The sequence below is a fragment of the Alosa sapidissima genome, assembly GCF_018492685.1.
Source record: "Alosa sapidissima isolate fAloSap1 chromosome 19 unlocalized genomic scaffold, fAloSap1.pri SUPER_19_unloc_1, whole genome shotgun sequence".
Taxonomy (NCBI): Eukaryota; Metazoa; Chordata; class Actinopteri; order Clupeiformes; family Clupeidae; genus Alosa; species Alosa sapidissima.
Genome location: NW_024582117.1, coordinates 72274 through 98296, shown reverse-complemented (window position 1 = coordinate 98296; position 26023 = coordinate 72274). Strand labels below are relative to the sequence as shown.

Here is a 26023-nt window from a genome sequence, read left to right as displayed (position 1 = left end):
ACAAAATGTGTGACCTCTGATACGTTTTAAGTGATTTTGATGAAATCCAAAATGGCGGAAAATCCATCATGGCGGAAAATGACGTCATAGGGTGCGTTGAACTCGGCTTGGTCCAAGGATTCCAACGGTACCTCATTTTTGACAATCGGGTCAACGGGTCAGAAGTTACGTGCGTGAACGCAAGTCCAACTTTGGCCTGTTGGTGGCGCTAGAGCGCGGGAGGTGCCGACATGAAACTTGGTGACATGAATCATTGGACTGTCTCCAATCAGTGTGCCAAATTTCACAACTTTTTGCCAGACGGTTCTATGGGCTGCCATAGACTTCCATGGCGGAATAATAATAATAATAAGAAAACTAACAAACACAATGGTTGCCTCGCAGCTTCGCTGCTTGGCCCCCAATAAGAAAACATAGAAACACAATGGGTGCCTTCGCAGCTTCGCTGCTTGGCCCCCAAAGATAGAAACACAATGGGTGCCTTCGCAGCTTCGCTGCTTGGCCCCCAAATATAGCTGCAAGCAGCAATGAGGGGGCCAAGCAGGCAGTTCAGCAGTCCAGAAGTCCAGATTTGGCATGCAACTCAATGCCGTGGCATCAGGCATATAGCATTAAGCAGTCACAACAAGTTCCATGTCAAACAACCCAAGATTGGCTGAGTTACAAGGTCAAGTTTCACATCAAAACATAACTGATTTTGTGTGGCTGAACCAGGGCTGAGTGTCGCCGCCCCCTCCCCCAGCCAGCCCACCGCCGCAACCGCCCCTGCCCGTCCCACCCCGCCCCACCCTTGCACGCACGCATTAGAATTAACTGGATGGAACTCGCTGTCATCAGTTTCACATCAAAAATAAAAGATTGACTGAGATATGATCACACTTGCTGTGATTTAAACATAGAGGTCAACAATTGACGTCATAGGGTGTGTTGAACTCGGCTTGGCCCAAGGATTCCAATGATACCTCATTTTGCCATTCGGGTCAACAGGTCAAAAGTTACGTCCGTAAACACAAGTCCAACTTTGGCCTGTTGGTGGCGCTAGAGCGCTTGAGGTGCCGGCATGAAACTTGGTGAAATGAATTATTGGACTGTCCCCAATTAGTGTGCAAAATTGTATAACTTTTTACCAGACGGTTCTATGGGCTGCCATTGACTTCCATTGCAAAATAATGCGCATCAGCAACTACTGGCCAAAATGCATTTTTGTCAATTACGGAGCCCCCTAGAGGTCAAATGTCACCAAATTTCTTGAGCGTCCTCCCGATGGGGTCTGAGGTACATGAACTAAGTTTGGTTTTGATACATGAAAGCGTTGCTGAGATATGAAATCACTTCCTGTTTGGCGGCTTCGCCGCAAATTTCGATTGGCTGGTACAGGTCAATGCTTCTGTCAATTGTTCCAGAAAGCAATGCACTCATCAGGCATGGTCTGAAGATGGTCTCTACCAATTTTGGTGAAGAACAGATGAAATTTGTGACCTGCGAAAACTTGTACGTGTTTTTGATTAAATCCAATATGGCGGCCGAATCAATTACGATGACATCACAAGTCGGCTTGGGTCGGCCTAAGGACCTCCAACAATATTAACAGACACCACTAGTGCATTTTAATTCTAAACACAACTGCAGCTACAGGCCAAAAGGCATGTTTCTTAATTACAGCGCCCCCTAGAGGTCAAAGGTCACCAAATTTCTTGAGCGTCCCTCTGATTGGGTCCTGAGTCCATGTACTTAGTTTGGTTATGATAGATGAAAGGGTTGCTGAGATATGAGCTCACTTCCTGTTTGGCGGCTTCGCCGCATATTTCGATTGGTTGTTACGGGCGAACGGTTTTAGTTCCGAAGACAAAAAACAATGCATTAATGAGGCATGGTCTGAAGATCATGTGTGTCAAGTTTGGTGACGATCGGACAAAATTTGTGACCTGTGAAAAATTAGTTTCACTTTCACTTAAATCCAAAATGGCGGAAAATCCATCATGGCGGAAAATGACGTCATAGGGTGCGTTGAACTCGGCTTGGTCCAAGGATTCCAACGGTACCTCATTTTTGACAATCGGCCATACGGGTCAAAAGTTACGTGCGTGAACGCAAGTCAAACTTTGGCCTGTTGGTGGCGCTAGAGCGGTCAAGGTGCCAACATGAAACTTGGTGAAATTAATCATGAGACTGTCCCCAATCAGTGTGCCAAATTTCACAACTTTTTACCAGACGGTTCTATGGGCTGCCATAGACTTCAATGGCAGAGGAATAATAATAAATATAGCTGCAAGCAGCAATGAGGGGGCCAAGCAGTGAGATCAGCAGGCCAGATTTGCCATGTAAGTCAATGCTGTTGCATCAGACATATAGCCTTAAGCAGTCACAGCAAGTTCCATGCCATACAACCCAAGATTGGCTGAGTTACAAGGTCAAGTTTCACATCAAAACATAACTGATTTTGTGGGGCTGAACCAGGGCTGAGTGTCGCCGCCCCCTCCCCCAGCCAGCCCACCGCCGCAACCACCCCTGCCCATCCCACCCCGTCCCACCCTTGCACGCACACATTAGAATGAACTAGATGGAACTTGCTGTCATCAGTTTCACATCAAAAATAAAAGATTGACTGAGATATGATCACACTTGCTGTGATTTAAACACAGAGGTCAAAAATTGACGTCATAGGGTGTGTTGAACTCGGCTTGGCCCAAGGATTCCAATGATACCTCATTTTGCCATTCGAGTCAACAGGTCAAAAGTTACGTCCGTGAACACAAGTCCAACTTTGGCCTATTGGTGGCGCTAGAGCGCTTGAGGTGCCGGCATGAAACTTGGTGAAATGAATTATTGGACTGTCCCCAATTAGTGTGCCAAATTGTATAACTTTTTACCAGACGGTTCTATGGGCTGCCATTGACTTCCATTGCAAAATAATGCGCATCAGCAACTACTGGCCAAAATGCATTTTTGTCAATTACGGAGCCCCCTAGAGGTCAAATGTCACCAAATTTCTTGAGCGTCCTCCCGATGTGGTCTCAGGTACATGTACTAAGTTTGGTTTTGATACATGAAAGCGTTGCTGAGATATGACATCACTTCCTGTTTGGCGGCTTCGCCGCAAATTTTGATTGGCTGGTACAGGCCAAAGCTTCTGTAAATTGTTCCAGAAAGCAATGCACTCATCAAGCATGGTCTGAAGATGGTCTCTGCCAATTTTGGTGAGGAACAGATGAAATTTGTGACCTGCCAAAACTTTTTTGTGTTTTTGATTTAATCCAATATGGCGGCCGAATCAATTACGATGACATCACAAGTTGGCTTGGGTCGGCCTAAGGACCTCCAACAGTAGTAGCAGACACCACTAGTGGGTTTCAATTCTAAGCACAACTGCTGCTACAGGCCAAAAGGCATGTTTCTTAATTACAGCGCCCCCTAGAGGTCAAAGGTCACCAAATTTCTTGAGCGTCCCCCTGATTGGGTCCTGAGTCCATGGACTAAGTTTGGTTATGATAGATCAATGAGTTGCTGAGATATGAGCTCACTTCCTGTTTGGCGGCTTCGCCGCAAATTTCGATTGGCTGTTACGCGCGAACGGTTTTAGTTCCGAAGACAAAAAGCAATGCATTAATGAGGCATGGTCTGTAGATGATATCTTTTAAGTTTGGTGTCATTCGGACAAAATTTGTGACCTCTGATACGTTTTAAGAGATTTTGATTAAATCCAAAATGGCGGAAAATCCATCATGGCGGAAAATGACGTCATAGGGTGCGTTGAACTCGGCTTGGTCCAAGGATTCCAACGGTACATCATTTTTCAAAATCGGATCAACAGGTCAAAAGTTACGTGCGTGAACGCACGTCCAACTTTGGCCTGTTGGTGGCGCTAGAGCGCTGGAGGTGCCGGCATGAAACTTGGTGCAATTAATTATTGGCCTGTCCCCAATCAATGTGCCAAATTTCACAACTTTTTACCAGACGGTTCTATGGGCTGCCATAGACTCCCATGGCGGAAGAAAGATGTTAAATAATAATAATAAGAAATCATAGAAACACAATGGGTGCCTTCGCAGCTTCGCTGCTTGGCCCCCAAATATAGCTGCAAGCAGCAATGAGGGGGCCAAGCAGTGAGATCAGCAGGCCAGATTAACCATGTAAGTCAATGCCGTTGCATCAGACATATAGCCTTAAGCAGTCACAGCAAGTTCCATGCCATACAACCCAAGATTGGCTGAGTTACAAGGTCAAGTTTCACATCAAAACATAACTGATTTTGTGGGGCTGAACCAGGGCTGAGTGTCGCCGCCCCCTCCCCCAGCCAGCCCACCGCCGCAACCGCCCCTGCCCATCCCACCCCGCCCCACCCTTGCAAGCACACATTAGAATGAACTAGATGGAACTTGCTGTCATCAGTTTCACATCAAAAACTAAAAGATTGACTGAGATATGATCACACTTGCTGTGATTTAAACACAGAGGTCAAAAATTGACGTCATAGGGTGTGTGGGGGTGTGAACTCGGCTTGGCCCAAGGATTCCAATGATACCTCATTTTGCCATTCGGGTCAACAGGTCAAAAGTTACGTCCGTGAACACAAGTCCAACTTTGGCCTGTTGGTGGCGCTAGAGCGCTTGAGGTGCCGGCATGAAACTTGGTGAAATGAATTATTGGACTGTCCCCAATTAGTGTGCAAAATTGTATAACTTTTTACCAGACGGTTCTATGGGCTGCCATTGACTTCCATTGCAAAATAATGCGCATCGGCAACTACTGGCCAAAATGCATTTTTGTCAATTACGGTGCCCCCTAGAGGTCAAATGTCACCAAATTTCTTGAGCGTCCTCCCGATGTGGTCTGAGGTACATGTACTAAGTTTGGTTTTGATACATGAAAGCGTTGCTGAGATATGAAATCACTTCCTGTTTGGCGGCTTCGCCGCAAATTTCGATTGGCTGGTACAGGTCAATGCTTCTGTCAATTGTTCCAGAAAGCAATGCACTCATCAGGCATGGTCTGTAGATGGTCTCTGCCAATTTTGGTGAGGATCCGCTGAAATTTGTGACCTGCAAAAACGTGTACGTGTTTTTGATTAAATCCAATATGGCGGCCGAATCAATTACGATGACATCACAAGTCGGCTTGGGTCGGCCTAAGGACCTCCAACAGTATTACCAGACACCACTAGTGCGTTTTAATTCTAAGCACAACAGCAGCTACAGGCCAAAAGGCATGTTTCTTAATTACAGCGCCCCCTAGAGGTCAAAGGTCACCAGATTTCTTGAGCGTCCCCCTGATTGGGTCCTGAGTCCATGTACTAAGATTGGTTATGATAGATGAATGGGTTGCTGAGATATGAGCTCACTTCCTGTTTGGCGGCTTCGCCGCATATTTCGATTGGCTGTTACGGGCGAACGGTTTGAGTTCCGAAGACGAAAATGAATAACTTTTGTGAGGCTTGGTCTGAAGATCAAGTGTGTCAGATTTGGTGTCGATCGGACAAAATTTGGGACCTTTGAAGACTTTTTAGTGTTTTTGATGAAATCCAAAATGGCGGAAAATCCATCATGGCGGAAATTGACGTCATAGGGTGCGTTGAACTCGGCTTGGTCCAAGGATTCTAACAATACCTAATTTTTGACAATCGGATCAACGGGTCAAACGTTACGTGCGTGAACGCACATCCAACTTTGGCCTGTTGGTGGCGCTAGAGCGCTCAAGGTGCCGGTATGAAACTTGGTGAAATTAATCATGAGACTGTCCCCAATCAGTGTGCCAAATTTCAGAACTTTTCACCAGACGGTTCTATGGGCTGCCATTGACTTCAATGACGGAAGCGTAATAATAATAATAATAATAATAATAATAAGAAAACTAACAAACACAATGGGTGCCTTCGCAGCTTCGCTGCTTGGCCCCCAATAATAATAAGAACAAATAGAAACACAATGGTTGCCTCGCAGCTTCGCTGCTTGGCCCCCAATAATAAGAAATCATAGAAAAACAATGGGGCTTCGCAGCTTCGCTGCTTGGCCCCCAATAAGAAATCATAGAAAAACAATGGGGCTTCGCAGCTTCGCTGCTTGGCCCCCAATAATAATAAGAACAAATAGAAAAACAATGGGTGCCTTCGCAGCTTCGCTGCTTGGCCCCCAAATATAGCTGCAAGCAGCAATGAGGGGGCCAAGCAGTGAGATCAGCAGGCCAGATTTGCCATGTAAGTCAATGCCGTTGCATCAGACATATAGCCTTAAGCAGTCACAGCAAGTTCCATGCCATACAACCCAAGATTGGCTGAGTTACAAGGTCAAGTTTCACATCAAAACATAACTGATTTTGTGGGGCTGAACCAGGGCTGAGTGTCGCCGCCCCCTCCCCCAGCCAGCCCACCGCCACAACCGCCCCTGCCCATCCCGCCCCACCCTTGCACGCACGCATTAGAATTAACTGGATGGAACTCGCTGTCATCAGTTTCACATCAAAAATAAAAGATTGACTGAGATATGATCACACTTGCCGTGATTTAAACATAGAGGTCAACAATTGACGTCATAGGGTGTGTTGAACTCGGCTTGGCCCAAGGATTCCAATGATACCTCATTTTGCCATTCGGGTCAACAGGTCAAAAGTTACGTCCGTAAACACAAGTCCAACTTTGGCCTGTTGGTGGCGCTAGAGCGCTTGAGGTGCCGGCATGAAACTTGGTGAAATGAATTATTGGACTGTCCCCAATTAGTGTGCAAAATTGTATAACTTTTTACCAGACGGTTCTATGGGCTGCCATTGACTTCCATTGCAAAATAATGTGCATCAGCAACTACTGGCCAAAATGCATTTTTGTCAATTACGGTGCCCCCTAGAGGTCAAATGTCACCAAATTTCTTGAGCGTCCTCCCGATGGGGTCTGAGGTACATGTACTAAATTTGGTTTTGATACATGAAAGCGTTCCTGAGATATGAAATCACTTCCTGTTTGGCGGCTTCGCCGCATATTTTGATTGGCTGGTACAGGCCAAAGCTTCTGTCAATTGTTCCAGAAAGCAATGCACTCATCAGGCATGGTCTGAAGATGGTATCTGCCAATTTTGGTGAGGAACAGATGAAATTTGTGACCTGCCAAAACTTTTTTGTGTTTTTGATTTAATCCAATATGGCGGCCGAATCAATTACGATGACATCACAAGTTGGCTTGGGTCGGCCTAAGGACCTTCAACAGTAGTACCAGACACCACTAATGGGTTTTAATTCTAAGCACAACTGCTGCTACAGGCCAAAAGGCATGTTTCTTAATTACAGCGCCCCCTAGAGGTCAAAGGTCACCAGATTTCTTGAGCATCCCCCTGATTGGGTCCTGAGTCCATGGACTAAGTTTGGTTATGATAGATGAATGGGTTGCTGAGATATGAGCTCACTTCCTGTTTGGCGGCTTCGCCGCAAATTTCGATTGGCTGTTACGCGCGAACGGTTTTAGTTCTGAAGACGAAAAGGAATAACTTTTGTGCGGCTTGGTCTGAAGAGCATGTGTGTCAAGTTTGGTGACGATCGGACAAAATTTGTGACCTGTGAAGTTTTAGTTTCACTTTCACTAAAATCCAATATGGCGGAAAATCCATCATGGCGGAAAATGACGTCATAGGGTGCATTGAACTCGGCTTGGTCCAAGGATTCCATCGATACCTCATTTTTGACAATCGGCCATACAGGTCAAAAGTTACGTGCATGAACGCACGTCCAACTTTGGCCTATTGGTGGCGCTAGAGTGCTCTAGGTGCCATCATGAAACTTAGTGACATTAATCATGGGACTGTCCCTAATCAGTGTGCCAAATTTCAAAACTTTTCACCAGACGGTTCTATGGGCTGCCATAGACTTCCATGGCGGAATAATAATAATAATAGGGAAGAAAACATAGAAACACAATGAGGTCCTCGCAGCTTCGCTGCTTGGCCCCCAATAATAAATATAGCTGCAAGCAGCAATGAGGGGGCCAAGCAGAATAGGCCGGAGTAGCCACGGCGACAAGATAGAACTCAGCAGACGGGATCAACAGGGCTGAACCTTCACATAAAAAGTGTTTTGTGTTCTGTGTGGACATTGTCTACATTTGTTTTGGGTCCATATAGGCTAAAAACTTTCAGTAGGCCTATGTTCTAAAGCAGTGATTTTCAACCAGTGTTCTGTGGCACACCAGTGTGCCGTGAGAGATCATCAGGTGTGCCGTGGGAAATTGTCCAATTTCATGTAATTGGTTCAAAAACTTTAGTTATTGCAAATAGTAGGCTAGGATATGCCATTGTTGAGCATCTGTGCCTGCAATGTAGTGATTTGCTAAATAAATACTCTTTCATGTCTGTGGGTGACAGTAATAGCGCAATAATGACCTTGTTAATCAATAATAATAATACCTTGGACTTATATAGCGCCTTTCATGGTACCCAAGGTCGCTTTACAACACATGGAAGGGGGAATTCACTAGTAACCACCACCTATGTGTAGCACCCACCTGGGTGATGCACGGCAGCCATTATGCGCCAGAACGCTCACCACACACCAGCTTGAGGTGGAGAGTGAGGGAGTGAATGAGCCAATTACAGTGGGGGATGATTAGGAGGCCAGATTGAATGAGCCAGGTTGGGAATTTAGCCAGGACACTGGGGAACCCCCTACTCTTTACGATAAGTGCCATGGGATCTTTAATGACCACAGTGAGTCAACCTTGAGAGAGAGACCTTGTTAATCAAGTGATGCGCACGAGAACTGGCGATGAAATAGATATTGGTAAGCTAGATAACGCATTGGGTCCAGAACATACGTAAATAGCGATGCCATCAGGGGGGCAACAATTAGTGGAGGCCAATGGAGAAACAGGTGTCTCTGATTGGAAATCAGACAGGTGTCTCTGATTGTCAGCTAGTGTTGCCCAGAGCGTGCAGGTGCTTGCTTCCAGCAATATGACGGCCGCGTTCACGTAGCCTATGCCACTTAATAGGCTAGAGCTGGACGGACAGTATCTAGCTTTCTAATATGGGTGAAAAGACATAGGGCTTAAAACAGCAAATCAATAGGCTAAACATAAATAAATAGGCCTCCTTGAAAAGAAAAAATACAGACTCTGAACTGAACTGTAAACAAATGAGACTTTTTGTCATTATTTTTAGGCCTACTATATTAGGCCACAGCTGTGTAATTCTGTTACATTTTTGGTTGGTGGTGCGCCGCAGGATTTGGTTTAAGATAAAAAAAAAAATGTAGGTCCTACCATGGCTCAAAAAAGGTTGAAAAACACTGTTCTAAAGAATAGGAGCCTAATGTAAAATGTGGTGGTTTTATTTAGGTGGCAACTGAGTTATTCATTTTCAGTCATTGCATTTAATCCATTGTGTGGATTGTACATTTGGTTATATTTTGAATATTTTGCTGTCAGATTTCCATTAACAGATGAAGTGGAAAAAGTTTAGGGACTTTTATTATGTCAAGTGACATCCATCAGTTAGACTACGACCACGCACCGTCTTTCTTTTCGCGGACGGATGATCAGAGGTAAGACGTGTATGAAATCTGTAGGGAAAACTAATTGATATGTCTGCATATTTGGTTTTGAGCCATTTGTAACAGAATAAACACACGAAAATATGAAAAGATGTTTAACTGATGTGCATCTGGGGATTTAGTTTATTTACATTTGTGAACGTGTTAGTGTCAGGTTATGAACGATAAACTCTACAGTTAGACAGGCAAAAAAGGTAGAAGCGATTGTGTAAGTGTGCATTAGTAACGTTAATGCATTAAAATGTTATCAGGTTGAAGCGGGCAGTGTGTTGAGAATTGAACGTTATGCCATGAAATACGTTGTATCGTCGAATGAAGTTACACGGCTAGCTGTGAAGATGCTTCACGCCATGCTGCAGGCTAACGGTGCCAGGCACGTGTTTCCCCACTGTCGGATGATTGTTAGCAATTGACATTATGATAATTGAGCTCACCTTTGTTTCTTGAATAAATATGTGTTAGAAACGTGGAACACTGTAAAGGTGGTTGAGTTTTGGAGTCCGGTCTGTTTTTTTGAGAATTGTTAGGAATGCAAGTTGACGTTGTTAGCATGCTATCCTAAGTCAGAGGCAGACTCCTGGAAGTGTTCCTAGCTAGGGGGCGAACTCGCATGAGTTGATGCGATTCTTAACAAATATCGTTATTTAATTAATCCTAAACAGAGGATGTAGCCTAGGTTATTGGTCAGGTTTGGCAGCAAGAATTCAAATGCGAGGGTGGAATGTGACATGCGGCTAAATCATAGCTATGGATAGTAGGCTATGGCTAAAAGACTTGTGAAGTTTGAGGGCTACTGCGAAAGCTCACGCAGGCGACACACATGTTGCACTTGACGGGCATACATGATTATTATCTGCATGGTATATATGCAGGTGGCAAACGGCCTGTTGTACAACAGTATTTCTGCTGGGTTCGGATAGATTACCTTCGCTGAAATGGCTGCATTTAATGGATATCGAGTAAGATATAAATGTAACCCTGTTTTGACAATTGTTTCATGAAATTGGAACCTTCTTGTTTCTGACTCTTGTTTCTGACTTCATGATGAAACATGTTTATTAGTCATGAGGTTATGTCGGTACGTTTTGAAGGCATAGTATTGGGATTTCCCCATGGCTGGATCAATTTATGTTGACTGATAACGGCAAAAGTTAATTGCGTGAAAGCTAGTTGGTGGCGCTAGAGCGTTTGAGAGATCGATATGAAACTTGGGTGAATTAACTAATGGGATTGTCCCCAATCAGCTGCCATAGTCTCCCATGGTGGATCAACGGGTGCCTTTGGGAATTGGTTCCTAACAATGTCTAAACCACAATTAGTCGTACCAGCCATGTCGGAAAGAAAGGAAGAAAGCTAGATGCTTGCTCATCCTTAAGCACACTATGTTGATACTTGATTTAGTTTTTATAGTATATTTAGTATTTTAGTATCACGTTTATCTCCTACTGTTTCTATTGTACAGTGGAGTTTTCTTATGTATATTACTTTGTGTACTGTAAGTGCATGTTCTGTGTGATGTCTGTATGCTACTGAGAGTCTAATCTATCTGAAGGTAGAGGAAGCAATCAGCTTGAGAGGGACATTTGCTACAGCTAAGTTTCTTTTGGTTGGTGTCTGGTGTTTGTCAGCAGAGATAGAAACAATGTTTCAAAGCTGATTTGTGGTTATGTCTTGTTAAAAGGTTGCAGACGAACCGCCCAATAATCATGGCCAGCCCCGCAAAAAAGACCAAGGTCGAAGAGGAGACCGTGGTTGGCCACGTGCACGCCGTGTCGCCTGTGAAGACGTCGCGGCAGAACGTGCGTTACTTTGAGGCCACCCTCCAGACCGGCAGGGAGGAGTTCAACAGGGTGGTCTGTTTTGCGCTGGAGAAGAGGAGCGAGTTCATCCAGGCGTCCGATAACAGCCAGGCGGTGCGGCTGTCACGCGCGCGGAAGAGCATCAGTACGTATCTGTCTGGCCTTCACGTGGTTGTTTTTCAACGGGCTGAGCACCGCGTTATGGTCAGGTTGCATCTCTTTTCATGTTGTTTCCACAGGCTTTGGCAACCCTGGTGGATATGACGTCCTCCTCTCAAGTGCCAGCAGCGTGGGTGTGCTTGACGACCTGGACTTTCCCAGGAGGACGCCGCCTGATGTTGACCAGCTGACCGTGGCCCAAGTGCTTGCCCTGGGTCCGATGCAAAGAGTGAGTGTTACAGGGTTCCCACGGGTCATGGAACTTCTGGAATATCATGGCATTTTGGAAAGTCTGTTTCAGACATGGGAAGTCAGGGAATTTTATCATTTTTGGGGCAAAAGTCATGGAATATCAGGGAATTTTGTTGTAGCAGTTTAAAATGTACTTGCCAGATATAATTCATTCAAGTATTTCCTTGCCGAATTGGGAGTATGTTTGGTTATTCGCTTTACTGTTGGCTTGATTCTTGAATGCTGCACGTCTGCTTCGAAGTCATTGGTCGGTATATTGTACAATTAATGATATAACCAGTCATGGAAATTCAGGGCTTTTTTTGTCAGGGAAAAGTCATGGAATCTTACTTTTAACTTAGACTGGGAGCCCTGGTGTTACTGTTTTGGTAATTATTGTTATTTTTGTTTCAAAGAAAAGTGTTTCGACAAGAGACGCAGACCAAACCCTAATGACACCTTTGTTTGTGTCTGTCTTCTTTTTCAACAGGTTGGCACCATGGAACTCAGGGTGGTGCAGGCCACGGGCAACAGGGTTGTGCCGGTCCGTGGGACGCCGGTAGAGCTGAAGGTGTTCGAGGTCTGCGACGCCACGGGACAGACGGGACTGACGGTGTGGGACAGAGTCATCCTGTCAGTGCAGGAGGGGAGGTCCTACCGTTTCACCACGCTCACCACGAGGAAGGAGGGAGACCGGACGGTAGTGACCACCACCCCGTCCACACAGGTGACTACTTGCGCCGAGGTGGGTCGGCCCACTGTACTGAGGCCCGCGTCTGCCGGCGGTGAGGAGGTAGTCTGCGGAGCGGTGGTGGGGGTGAAGATTGTGGCCAAGCCAAGGTGCCCGAGGTGCCACGCGGGGCAGGAGAACCTGGTCGCCAGGTGCTCCACGCACCGCTGCGAGCGCTGCGGCCTTCTGCAGCGCACAATGGCCTACATCATCACCTACTCTGGCATGGTGATAGTGCTTAGCCAGAAGGGGGAGGAGCGATCCATGGCCTTGACCAACTCGGCAGTGTTCGCGTACGTGAGGGACAACTTCCTGTCCAGCTGTGGACACGACGGCGCGGCGCTGGAGGAGTCGGTGATGGCGCTGGAGGAGGTGGAGGTCACCGTGAGTAGAGATGGGTCAGTTGTCCGTTTTGGCAAGTTTGCACCAGCAGGGCCATCTGTGGAGCAGGACGGTGCCAAGTGTGCTGATGCGGCAGGAGGGAGTACCACCGAGGACGAGGTGCTGGATGGGTTGGATGAGGTCCTTGCCAAGGAGATGACCGACTGAAGTTGTGTATCATTATTGATGTGTTCTGTTGTGCTTTTTTAATATCGTTCATTGGTGTGTTTTTTTTTTTTTTTTTTTTTTCTTGTTCTATTTGTGTGTAATTTATTGTTGATTTACCGTGTGATTATTCTGTAAATGTGGAGGGGGGAAAAAAAGGGATGAGTAAAGCTCCTGTTCTGATTTAAGCGGTTGTGTTGTGTTTTGTCTTACAAAGGGTTTTGGGTTGTGGTTAGACTTAGATACCGTAGCCATTGGCGGAGCCTTAGCTGTTAGGGTGTGACATATAGCTTATGTTTTTGTTTTTTTAACAGGAAGACTTTCCTTCTCATGTAGATTTACAACGTTAATCTTAAGGGCAATGAACAAACAAAAAACATTGGAGAAAAATGGCTGTAGGCAAAGGCTTAATATTGTTTTTCATTCATAGTTCCACGTGCATGTGCCTGCAATGCGCAATACCAGGATGAGGCTACTTTTGAAATCAAATACTACGTGGCCTGGGTGACTATATAGGCTGTAGTAAATGAATGTATCCATTTGGTTTTTATAAAGTTCCTTCATTTAGTCATAACAGCAGACAACTTTCAAGTTGCTTGTAACACAGAGCTCAGTGTAACAACAAATGTTGCTCCCCCTTTAGAATATACAGTGGGAGTGCAGAAACGAGTGGTACGATTAACTGAGCCAGTCAGTTGCCAGCAAGGTAAGAGCATGGCAGCGTTGCTGAGATACAAGGTCCTGTGCTTTTATACTGCGAGGTGAAAGTCCTGCAAACCCATCTTGACACATATCTTCTCTGGACAGGAAGGAAATGAGATATGCAAATGGTGTGAGAACAAGAGTATGCACATGAATGGTTTGAAATAATTATACTTTAGGAACAATGGTGATGTACTCTAAGGACCGTAGAACAACAGGTAGTAGGCATAAAGGTGGAGATATAGATTGAAAATCCAGCAGGGTTTATGACCACAGTCCAGGCGAAAATCTAGAGTACATGTCACAAGCTGTATAGCTTACATTTCATGAAACAAGATGGCAATCAGATTGATATCATGTTGGCCAGACAAAACGAAAGAATTCTTTGTTTATTGACAGTTTGGCGTTCTACAGCTCGTAGAGCCAATGTGTTGAGGTTGGAGTTGAACTTGCTTCGCGGTGCCACTTACTGGCCACGAAGAAGACGACAGGCTTTTATAGGACGCCTACTCAGTAAGGAGTTATGTCCTGGGTAACAAGATGGGTCCTGTGTATGCATTGTACATTTTCTCTTCATCAGATTGATTGGTTGATTGTATACTTGTAGGCTAAGTATCAAGACTGTTGTGTTTGATTTTTATGGATGTTCTGTGCGCCTTTTCCACTTAGTTTGTGCGAAAAAATAATATTATTCAGGTATTGTTAATGGTTTACAGAAAAGGTATATTTTAATTATTCATTATTTACCGTTTTGTTTAATATTTAAACAATGGCCTACTATCTGACTGTGACACTGATAGGGGTTGTGCTATGGGTGCCCAGCTAGTGGCAGCACAGAGGTCTTTGGTAGGCTATTGCATCGTTTGTATTATACGTTCAGTTTCATGAAATATCTTCGACACATGAGATTTACTGACTGTATAGTTGTATGTAGACTGATATGTTTCTTTTCCTCATTATTAGGCGTATTATAAAATGTGTGACCTGTGAAAAATGTTCTACATTTCTTTTGGGTCCATAGTCTAACTTCAGTATGTTCTAAAGAATAGAAGCCTAATGTAAAATGTGGTGGTTTTATTTAGGTGGCAACCGAATTGTTCACTTTCAGTCATTGCATTTAATCCATTGTGTGGATTGTACATTTGGTTATATTTTGAATATTTTGATGTCAGATTTCCATTAACAGATGATGTTGAAAAAGTTTAGGGACTTTTATTATGACAAGTAACATCCATCAGTTCGACTACGACCACGCACCGTCTTTCTTTTCGCGAACTGATAATCAGAGGTAGGACGTCTATACAATGTGTCGAGAAAAGTAATTGATATGTCTGCATATTTGGCTTTGAGCCATTTATAACAGAATGAACACACGGAAAAACGAAAATATGAAACTATGTTTAGCGGATGTATCTGTATAGTTAGTTTATTCAGATTTGCTAACGTATTAGTATCACACCATGAACGATAAACTCTACAGTTAGACAGGCAGGAAAGGTAACGTTAGCGATTGTGGAAGCGTGGATTCGTAACGTTAATACTTTAAAATGTTATTATCAGATTTAAGCAGGCAGTGTGTTGAGAACAGGCCGTTATCTTATGAAATACGTTGTATCGTCGAATTAAGCTTACTTTATAGGCTAACGCTGGCACGATGCTTCACGCCATGATGATTGAGGCTAACGTTAACGTTGTCAGGCACGTGTTTGTGAAGGCAGGCAAGCATGTGCAATTCTTAGCAAATAAGTAATTTAAGTAATGATAAACAGGATGCAATGTTGGCTTAGGTTAAATTGGTCTGATTTGACAGCGTGCATTCAAATGTCAGGGTGGATTGTGAGGTTAAAATCGTGGATGAATGTAATGTTAGGTTATGGCTAAAATAGTCTTGAACTATGAAGGGAGGGCACAAGCTCACATAAGGCCACAAACCATTCTGTTGTACATGACTCGTCTAAATGATTCTTTTCTGTTGGCTCTTTTAGGTGGCAAACGGTAGCCTATTTCGTACTGTTTTGGATTACCCAATCTCAAATGGCTTTATATAATGTACCAATTACTTCATAAATTAAACAACAATACAATTGTTTTATAAAATTCATAAGCCTAACCTTTTTTGTATGACCACCAATTCCTGCTATGAGATGTCTTTGTTTGGTTCAGACCATGGTTTTAGATATGGGAATAGATTTCACTGGGGATAGGAATTATATTTGTAAATGTAAATTGTGAATGCATAATATACAGATTTTTCCTTGGCTCAATACAAATAGAATGTCTACTTCTAGAATGTGGCAATGCCAAGAGGTTCTACCTTTTAGGTAGCTAATTTGCTGGTTTTACACCAAAATCCTGTAGTGCTGCTTTAACAATTTTCTGTAAATTGGGAGAGTGTATTGGTATATTAAGAATGACTACAAGCCACATCACACGTTTGCAAGTTCAAAGTACATATTATTGTAAATGCTAAGTATGTATCTTAAATAATCTATATATATTTTTGTTTTAAACTGTTTTCCAGAATCTGGATATTTGAGTGAAGTTTTATATTGAAGGTAAGCATGAAATGTTTCATAACTTTTGTCACATACATTCACATAAACAGTACAACTTGAAGGGGAATTTAAAAAATTGTTTGCTGTACTGACTGCAAAGCGGCAATACTAGTAATAAATATGTCATGTTGATATTTGGAATATTTATAATTGTGTATGACTCTGAGGTGCCTTACAGTCCTGGATGAAAAAAAACTAGTATACTGCTCTGCTTTATTCAGAATAGTTTTGATGGTCTCAGAGTATAAAGTCATGAGAATCACTGCAGGGACTCCAGCTGTAGTTTTAAGTAGTTTTCAGTGGTGATGTGTGCCATTACTTGTGTTATGGATGAATGTGGTGTGTCATGCATATGAAAGCAAGTAAGTAGGATTTAAGAGTTGTAGAGCTGGGTTGCTTTCATTAGTTTTATTCCTGTCTCATATGGCTTTTGCTGTAGGTCAACAAAGTGTATGCCTCAGTATGGTATAGCTGTATCATACGTTTCATGGTACTTGTGCGTAGGCCTAATGGTATAACAATCCTGATGTCAAATTGAAATATATGACGATCGAAAACTCATGAAAACGCACAATCTGGACATTTTATCTGGACATTTTATCATAACTCGGTTGCCTCTTTGGGTTGAATCAGTGACGCATGCACGTTGGCTCAAAACCAGGCCATTTTCGTGCTTCTATCACTAGGTGGCAGTCTTGCCAGGTCACTTCCCGGAAACTTTACAGGCAACACTTCATATTTCATGAAGGACGTTATATCTCCATTTCTAGAAAAAAAAACAGCGATGTTGATGAAAACTAGCCACTGTTTAGCTTGTGAGTTCTCAGGAACAGAAGTGTGTAGAAATACACGGTTTGCACCCACTGAGAGCTTAAAGTCTCACCTTTCAAACAAGCCATTGTATGTGTTCATAGCTATAACACAGAATATGCTGTGGCTGTACAAAAATCATCAACAATGGTCTAGATTGCTGGCACTCTAGGACAAAGCTTCTGAAAACAGCTTGGCATTCAATGAGTTAAAGAAACAAGATTGTACGTTGTTAAAACAAGCAGTATTGTTGTAATTAAATGTACAGTATCCACATTATGATATAATGTTCCTTATCAACGATGTTGGTGTTATGTCAAGGTATACTGCTTTGTTGAGATATACTGTAGCACAAATGAATAGTATTTTATGAAAATGGCACTGTTCTGTTTAAGGATGCAGGCTAAAATGCTGCTTTTAGCCACCAGTATCCAATGTTTTGATTTAGGAGCAGCACCATCTTATCAAAACAGATAGGTGAAATACACTAACAACCCTGAAGTTTTGTTTTGTTTGGTTTTTGATATTGATTAACAAATATATATGAAATGTGCGTTGAGAGCAAAAATGACAGTACTTCTACTGAAACCCTACTTGCGCTATAGCACAACTTGATGGGCAGCCTAATTTGACACAACACTGGCTCTTTGGCATTGCCATCAGGGTGTCAGCGACAGTTCAAGGCTGTGTGAGTTGATGGTAATTTGCACTCGTCACCTAGTTGGCAGTGATTCGACACCTTGTTTTTCAATTATTGAAAATGTTTTGAACATCTGGTCTGGGTTTGCAGACTATATAAACAGTAATCATTGTGTGCGTCAATGTGTGATTTTATTGGGAAATTTGTTGAAAACATCTGAAATGCTAGACTCGGTTATTAGTCTCATAAAGTATTTTTTGATTTCAGTATGCTCTGCTCATGCTTTTAAGTGTTGTATAGTTTCACTTTTGAATGTATAAAGAAGTTAAAGAATATTTATGATGTAATTGTGTACATTGTTGTTGCTTATTTATCAGAACTGATGAAATTAGTACAGTGTAACTTATGAGATGCTTAAGGAAATGTAGCATGCCAGACTTGCCTGTTTCTGATGTGTGCTGTGTGTTTTGCAGATGCCGTGTCCAAACAAGCGCTCCAGGGCAGCCAAAAAAAGACAGGCTGATTTGAGGTCCAGTAAGGTCAGGCTGGTCAACTTTTCATTCTGTCCTGATATATTATGATTGTGTGTATGATAGAAAACCTGTTTAAATGTTGCTTCCAGTTAGCAATTGCAGTAGTTTTTACATTTCAGGGGTGTGATTCTTCCGTTTTTTTAAACGGAATTCCGTTTTTTTCGACTTGAAAATGAGACCCACGCAATTCGTACAGATATGATGATTTTTTTTTTTTTTTAGAGGGAGAGGGGGTCTTGATAAGAGGTAGGCTATATTTCTGCATTACACAGGCCATCATTACAACAGGTCGCTGACAATGACTGGTTTTGTGCTTCACATCTTTCCGGATGTCACGCCGCTTGTAGTGTATTCCGTTTATTAGTGGATTTCATTGAAAGTGAAAGTAGACGGGTTGATCAGCTGCATTCTGAAGAATGCTTGATTCAAGTTCAGTGTGTGTGGCGCACTCCTCAGCAGAAGCCATGAAACGGTAAAGGTCAACAAATTAATTTAAAAAGACATCATGTATGAAGTTTTTTTCCCCCCTCGTTTTGGCTTTGCATCGGGTTCGCTGTCAGGATTTTCCGATAATGAATCTCGTGATGCTGATATTGAATTTTAACTTCTGCGCGTGTAAGCTGTGCTTGAAGTTAGCTGTGACAGACTAGCCTAACCTTACAGGTTTTCAAAGCCTGTCTACCTTAGGCCTACTACATTGTTTAGTTAACACCTTGTCATTTTGCGTTTGTCCAGCCGTTCACCTCCGTGAACCTTGCGCCCCTTGTCTAAAACATATTTCAGGATGCCATCTCACCATGAGAAAACGTAACTTTATGGTGATGGTGCGAGATCAAAGCTTTGGCATACTTAGTAAACGTCTTGCACATAACATTGAGCTGAATATTTAGTGGAAATGGCCTACTGTAGCATTGTACTGATGGATAAAAAGTTGCCAATTTAAAGGCGCAGTCGCTACCATTTATTTTAGGAGGAGTGGTGTAGGACCTACAGTGTTACTTTGGGCAGAGAGGAATCGATGTAATTTGATTATCTTTGGAACTGAAATATCAACAACCTTCAAGTTGCAACCTCTTCAATCAGCGTCAAAATATCAGTAGGCCTATCAGATGATTCACTATTTTGTACGTAGGCCCAGAGGACTGTTAGGGGGCAGGCTATATATTATCAAGTAGGAGTATAGTAAATAATTTAGTCAACATTTTAACTCAATGTTGGTTTAAGTTATAAACAAAACATGTTATAAATGGAAAAAATATATGGTTCTGCGTCACTGTTGGCAAAATGATCATGATGGGCTATATATTTTAGCCATATTTGGTTTAGTCTTGTGTAGGTCTATAGCAGTGATCCTCACATTGGCAGTGTAAAATCAAAAGGAGAGCCACTTTTACGACAACATACTAAGTCACCTTTGCAAATGTGCATTTCTACATATAAATTGGACATCCCACAAAAAAAGAGATACCACAGCCAATACAGCTAAATATATACAGCCAAGGCTTAATAACTTCCTTTCACCTTCATTATTTGGGTGAAGGGAAAAGTATGATTCAGGTGTTTATGTTTTTGTAGTGCAGTATTGTATGTTTATGAAGCACATTTAAAAAAATATATTGGCTGTGTTACCACATAGCCTTCAGTGGGTCCCATTTAGAAATGGCCACTTCATTTGCGCTTTCCGTGATTTACGCAGCTGAAATGTATTACAACTTATCGCCACAAGATGGCAGTGTAAGTCTGCTGTAGCATTGCCGGTAAACAGGGCAGCGGATTGCATTCAAAGGTGTTGCAAGTGGCAGTGAGCAGGCTTGTGCAAAATTCCAGAATTGAATTGAAACTGGCTCTTAAATTCCAATTCAATTCTTGAATTTCACTTCACACAAAATGTTCTTACGTTGGAGCATGCCCCCGGACCCCCCTAGTATTTGCCCCAAATATATTTTCTTTAAGGCCCTTTTCCAGTGCCACCCTTGCATAGGATTTGCCTCATGAATTTTATGAAGTGTAGGTGATGTAAATATATATGGTAGCCAACACTATAGTACACTAAAGTACTCGAACCATCGAGGGGGTCACTCCGTGCTACGTATATTTTCCTTTTTTTTTTTTTTACCTTTGCCAATCACACCCCTGACATTTGCTTGAATGTTTAAGGGAAAACAGGTAGGCTGTGTGCAACCATGTATATCAGGTCATGTATGCAGGTTTGTGAAAGAGTAGGAGGTGTGTTCCTTCCTTCTAAGTAGATGTTTGATACACATACATATGCTGCAGTTTTATCCTCACAATGTTTTTGAGATGGTACAGTACAGATTACATGATGTTTCAGCTTTCTGTTTTTTATTAGTGACACTTGGTGGTTTGATATATGCATTATATGAATGTTGAATAACAATTCTCTAGTAGATGTACAGAGTCAGGTAGTTGAGTGCAAGTCTGAGTTCATTGTCAATAGGATCATAATTGTATATTAAATCTTTTTAGTATGATGGTTGAGTTCAGGTTCATGTAAGTGCCGTATCAAAAATGTGTTATGTATGGGTTGTTTTATAGCATAGATGTATTCTTTTATGTAGAATTTAGAGACTCAAGAGACAGATTATTCAACACTGATATGGTCAGATATCGCTTGGTCATGGTCAGTGGTAGGAGGGTCATTGTTGGCTGTCCAGTTCCTCACAGATGATTTATAAAATGCTGGCCTGACCTCAAGATCGATGTAGTGGTTGTTACCAGGATAGGCATTGTACTTTGTAATGTGATGGCTCTTGTACCATAAACACTTGTGTTACAGTAATCTTGATGCAGAGAAGGAGCTATGTTAGGAATGGACTCAGGATGGTGCACTGTTTGTAACGCTTTACACTTAGATAGTGTCATGACTGTGTTATTGGCATGCAAACAGTAGAAATGTTTTCTATGGCCAAGTTGTCCAACTTTGGTGAATGGAAAAAGTGGTTTATTAGCTCTATAGATTGAACTTTTGTAAAGGCATACTGTATAAATGTGAGCTATGGTTCTTTCTAAACATACTACTACTACTACTACTACTACTACTGTCAGTTCTAGTTGGCCTCCCTGCATGTGTTGTAAAAGCTTTGGAGATGATTCAGAATGCAGCAGCAGCATGTCTGATACTTTCTCAGCCTAAGAGGACACATGCTTCTTGTTGTCTGCATTGGCTTCCTATTGCAGCCAGAATTACATTCAAAACCCTGACATTGACATATATGGCTTTTACTGGATCAGCTCCATCTTATCGTAATAATATGATCCCGCCTTACATTCCTTCTAGACCACTGCGTTCCAAAATTGAGCAAGTTTGAGCAAAGTTGTATCAACATGTATTCTTTACTTGAGTCATTATAATTTTACATGAATTAGTGTAATTATATGTTTGGATGAAAGTGTCTGCTAAATACCATAACAAATGTGAATGATTGCATGTTTTCATAGAAGTGGAAAGACATTGTCAATTACGCTGGGTTTTTGTTGCAACAGTTGAATGGTCAAACAACCATGGTATCATTACATGTGACTGACTAATGTGTTTTGTTGTAGATGCCGGCTGATGTTGCTGAGTCAGGACAGACTACAGTGGACCGAGATACCGAGGTTTTGCCACCGCTACCTCGTAAAAATAAAGCAAGGGCCGAGGTTTTGCCACCGCTACCTCGTAAAAATAAAGCAAGGGCCGAGGTTTTGCCAGCGCTACCTCGTAAAAAAAAGGCCAGTGCTCCGCAGTCTTCGGACGCCAACTTTGTTCCCGTACTGCTCCCGTACTGTTCACGTACTGCTCAAACTCAGCCAAACTCTGCTGAAACTCTGCTCAAACTCAGCCAAACTGCTGACTCTCTGAATATGTGCCATGACTCTGCAAACCCACTGTCAAATACTTTGACTTCTAATGCTACTAATGATTGTTTGATTGAATCTGTTGACTTCCCAGAGAGATCTGTGCTGATGGGGTCCTTTCATCAAGGCGATTCACGGTTTGGAAATGTGCGCAACAAGCAGTGTGGTGCCATCAGTTTGACTGCTGTTTTGAAGTCCAAGATGAAGAACGTGTGGAGTTGGGAAACTCGAGATCTTGATGATGTTTTGATTAAGGGAACTGTTCTTTACAGGTCAATGAGTGCACAGGGTAAAATAAGAGACCAAGGAAGGGGTTACATTGCTGTGTCTGAATTGCCTAGACAATATGAAGTGTGGAATTGTGATTTCTCAATAAACTTTGCTGATTCTTACACTGGATTTATTCAGGTTGATGACTATGACGATGCTTTACGTGATGTTGCCATGCCTTTTGATGTAGCACTGCAGCGGGCGCTGTTTAGCAATGATGCTTGTTTGTTAACCATTTGTGCCAACACATGTGCTGTAGTGAATGCAGGAGCAAGGTTTGCGTTTGTTGATTCACACGTTAACAGAAACGTCAACCAGAAAGGTGAGAGGACAAGTTGTGTTTCATACTTCAGCTCTATACACTCCCTGGTCACATATGTTTACGACTTTGCACGATCTTTTGGCATAAGCACACCAAGGTTTGAGGTAACTGGAGTCACAGTAGTAACTAATGACAACGCTCAGATGGACGATTCATCCAGCTGTTCAACGAGCTCTGCAAGTTGCCGTCCACTCTACAGCGATGTGGTGAAGCGTAAACCTAAAGTGTGTGAACGAGTTGTAAGTGGGTCGTCTACAGTTGCAGCTAATTTCACAAGTGACACAGAATGTTCACAGACCATACCAGACACAAATGCTTGTAGACCACTCTTCAGTGACGTTTTGAGACGAGTTCCCAGTAAGGGTGTTAAGCGAAACACAATTGCAACAGACGATGTCATTCTTATTGATGCAGGTGCGCACGAACAGTCTTTTCAACCTTTACAGTGTGATGTGCAAGCAAATGATGATGTCATTATAAGTGATATAAGAGTTCCCAAACATGCTTTTAAACCTTTAACTTGTCAGGACCAAGATGCACTGTGCAGACGTTTAGAGCTTCAAAATGGAAATGTTGATGTAGGCCTAATGGCAACAACTGATATTGATGACATGGGATGTCCCTGTAAGATAAAAAGTATAAAACCTGATGGGAATTGCTTTTACCGCAGCCTAGCCTTTAGCATATGCCACAATGAAGACAAGCATTTGAAAATAAGACGGGCTGTCGTGCAACACCTTCAGAGAAACGGCACCAAATTTGAAACATATTTGAGGGATGAATACACATCTGTGCAAGATTATGTCACTAAATCAAGGATATATTACTGTGGTTCGTGGGCAAAAGAAATTGATATTTTTGCTGCTGCTGACTTGTTGCAAACAACTATCTTTACTTTCAATGATGGAAGATGGAATATGCACAGACCTGCAGACTCACACACATGTAGAGAGAATTGCATCTATTTAAATCACACTGGCAGTCATTATGAAGTTGTACCATGTGTTCAACACAAAGATGCAAGACGTTGCGCAGGAACATGTCAGCCTGTAAAGATTGATGACAAGTTGAGGTCAACACGAAAAAGAAAGTTGAACGATGAATCAGAAAATGTGAAGGCAAAGAAAGATCGCCAGCGATATCACAATGACAGCGATTATAGAGAGAGAAAGCGTGCATATGTTCGGAATAAGTATACTTCTGATCCTGAATATCAAAAATTGCTGCGCGACTACTCTAAAATGACATATAGGAAAAGTGACTCCTTTCAAGCAATGGTACGCAAGTATTCTAGTGTCAAATATAAGACAAACAAGATCTTTCAGACTCTTGTCCGTGAGTACTCCAAAGCCAAATATAAGACGAACAGGCCATTCCAGACTCTTGTCCGTGATTACTCCAAAGCCAAATATAAGACGAACATGCCATTCCAGACTTATGTGCGTGATTACTCCAAAGCCAAATATAAGACGAACAGGCCATTCCAGACTCATGTGCGTGATTACTCCAAAGCCAAATATAAGACGAACAGGCCATTCCAGACTTATGTGCGTGATTACTCCAAAGCCAAATATAAGACGAACAGGCCATTCCAAACGTATGTGCGTGATTACTCCAAAGCCAAATATAAGACGAACAGGCCATTTCAGACATATGTGCGTGATTACTCCAAAGCCAAATATAAGACAAACAGGCCATTCCAGTCTTATGTGCGTGATTACTCCAAAGCCAAATATAAGACAAACAGGCCATTTCAGAATCTTGTCCGTGAATACAGTCATACAAAATACAAGAAAAATATTGGATTCCAGAACAAAATTAAAAAACATAATAAGAGGAGGTATCAAGAAAATGAAAACATCCGTGTAAATAAAATACAAAAAAGACGTGAGAATTATTCAACATGGCAGAAGAAACAGGGAGACATTTATTTGGCTATTGATCGTTTTCGTCAGGAGGTCAGCCGTGGTCCTGAATATGTATGCGCAGTCTGTCATCGTTTACTCTTCAGGAAGCAGGTGGTTGAGTGTAAAAGGTATTGCTACGAAAGCAAAGGAGCGGAAGTGGCTGCATTGGCCAATAGATGCATAACATTGCAATATTTACATGTGTGTAATGTTGAATGTGAGCAGAAATGCCATTTGTCTGATAGTCCATCAAGTAAATTATGGATTTGCCATACATGTCATCGTAAAATACTCGGAGGAAAACTTCCCGAAGAGAGTGTTACCAACAACATGCATTTGCATGATATTCCAGCAGTCCTTAAATGTCTTAACTCTTTGGAACAACATCTCGTTGCACTTCACATTCCCTTCATGAAGCTGTTGTGTTTGCCTCGAGGCCGCCAGAGAGCTTGCCATGGTCCTTGCGTCTCTGTTCCTGTTAATAACGCAAATGTGACAAATATACTCCCAAGGAATGAATGTGATGACAAGATGATAAGAGTGAAACTGAAACGCAAGTTGACATATAAAGGTCATTACGAGTACATGTATGTCCACACTGATCGTGTCAGAAATGCACTGAGGTATTTGATGGCAAACAATAAATGGTACGGTGATGTGACTATGAATGACGAATGGGTAAATTCTCTGAATGGCACTGACCAACATGAGGAAAGTACCAAACAGGAAACACCTGATAACAGTGATGATGAAAATGTTCCTGAAGAGCAAGCAGAGGAAGACGTAACTTATATCAAAGACCAGAATGGGCTTTTGTCAGATACATCATTACAGCCTGTCGATCTGGGTTCAGAGATCATTGATCAGAATTTTCAGGATATACTTAATGTGGCACCAGGCGAAGGTAACAGTCCAGTGAGGTTGCTGTCCGATAAAACCAATGAGGCAAAATGTTTCCCTGTCTTGTATCCATCTGGTGGACCTACATTTCATGATGAAAGAGAGTCCAAAATAACTCTGTCACGTTACCTGAATACACGCATTCTGAATGCAGATGGGCGTTTTGCACAGAACACAGACTTCATTTTTTACGCACAATACATATCAGAGGTGCATCAAGTTGTATCTAATGTATCAGTGGCGTTACGCAAAGGTGGCGGCAACTCCTCTCTGAAAGACGCATCACCCGACATGTTGTTGAACTCAGACTCCTTGGGTAAAATATTGCGCAATGATGAAGGATACAAGTTCTTACGAGGAATTCGTGGCACACCTCCATACTGGATGTCAGTGCAGAAAGATTTATTTGCCATGATAAGACAACTCTCCATACCCACGTTCTTTGCATCTTTTAGCTCTGCAGATTTGAGATGGCCTGAAATGCTGAACTCTATTCTAAGAATAGAAGGTAAACAGACGTCTGTTGACGATCTTGACTG

General features: G+C 42.4%; 1 protein-coding gene and 1 long non-coding RNA gene across 3 annotated transcripts; both read left to right on the top strand.

Annotated features, from left to right (window-relative positions):
• The first annotated feature begins 8852 nt into the window (after nucleotides 1–8852).
• Nucleotides 8853–13175, top strand: LOC121700822. Of its 2 annotated transcripts, none has more exons than XM_042084044.1 (5): nucleotides 8853–8906; nucleotides 9398–9513; nucleotides 11204–11466; nucleotides 11561–11709; nucleotides 12202–13175. In XM_042084044.1, exons 2-5 carry the CDS (start codon nucleotides 9443–9445, stop codon nucleotides 12988–12990), a joined length of 1272 nt encoding a protein of 423 aa, XP_041939978.1. In that variant the 5' UTR covers nucleotides 8853–8906; nucleotides 9398–9442; the 3' UTR covers nucleotides 12991–13175. The 2 variants fall into 2 exon arrangements, with proteins under 2 accessions (XP_041939978.1, XP_041939977.1); XM_042084043.1 differs by lacking the exon at nucleotides 8853–8906 and adding an exon at nucleotides 8941–9221.
• A 1814-nt stretch (nucleotides 13176–14989) lies between these two features.
• On the top strand, nucleotides 14990–22477 carry LOC121700825. The gene is made up of 3 exons (XR_006027299.1): nucleotides 14990–16244; nucleotides 18168–18233; nucleotides 21792–22477. It is a non-coding gene; the product is annotated as an uncharacterized LOC121700825 (long non-coding RNA).
• Nucleotides 22478–26023: the final 3546 nt, after the last annotated feature.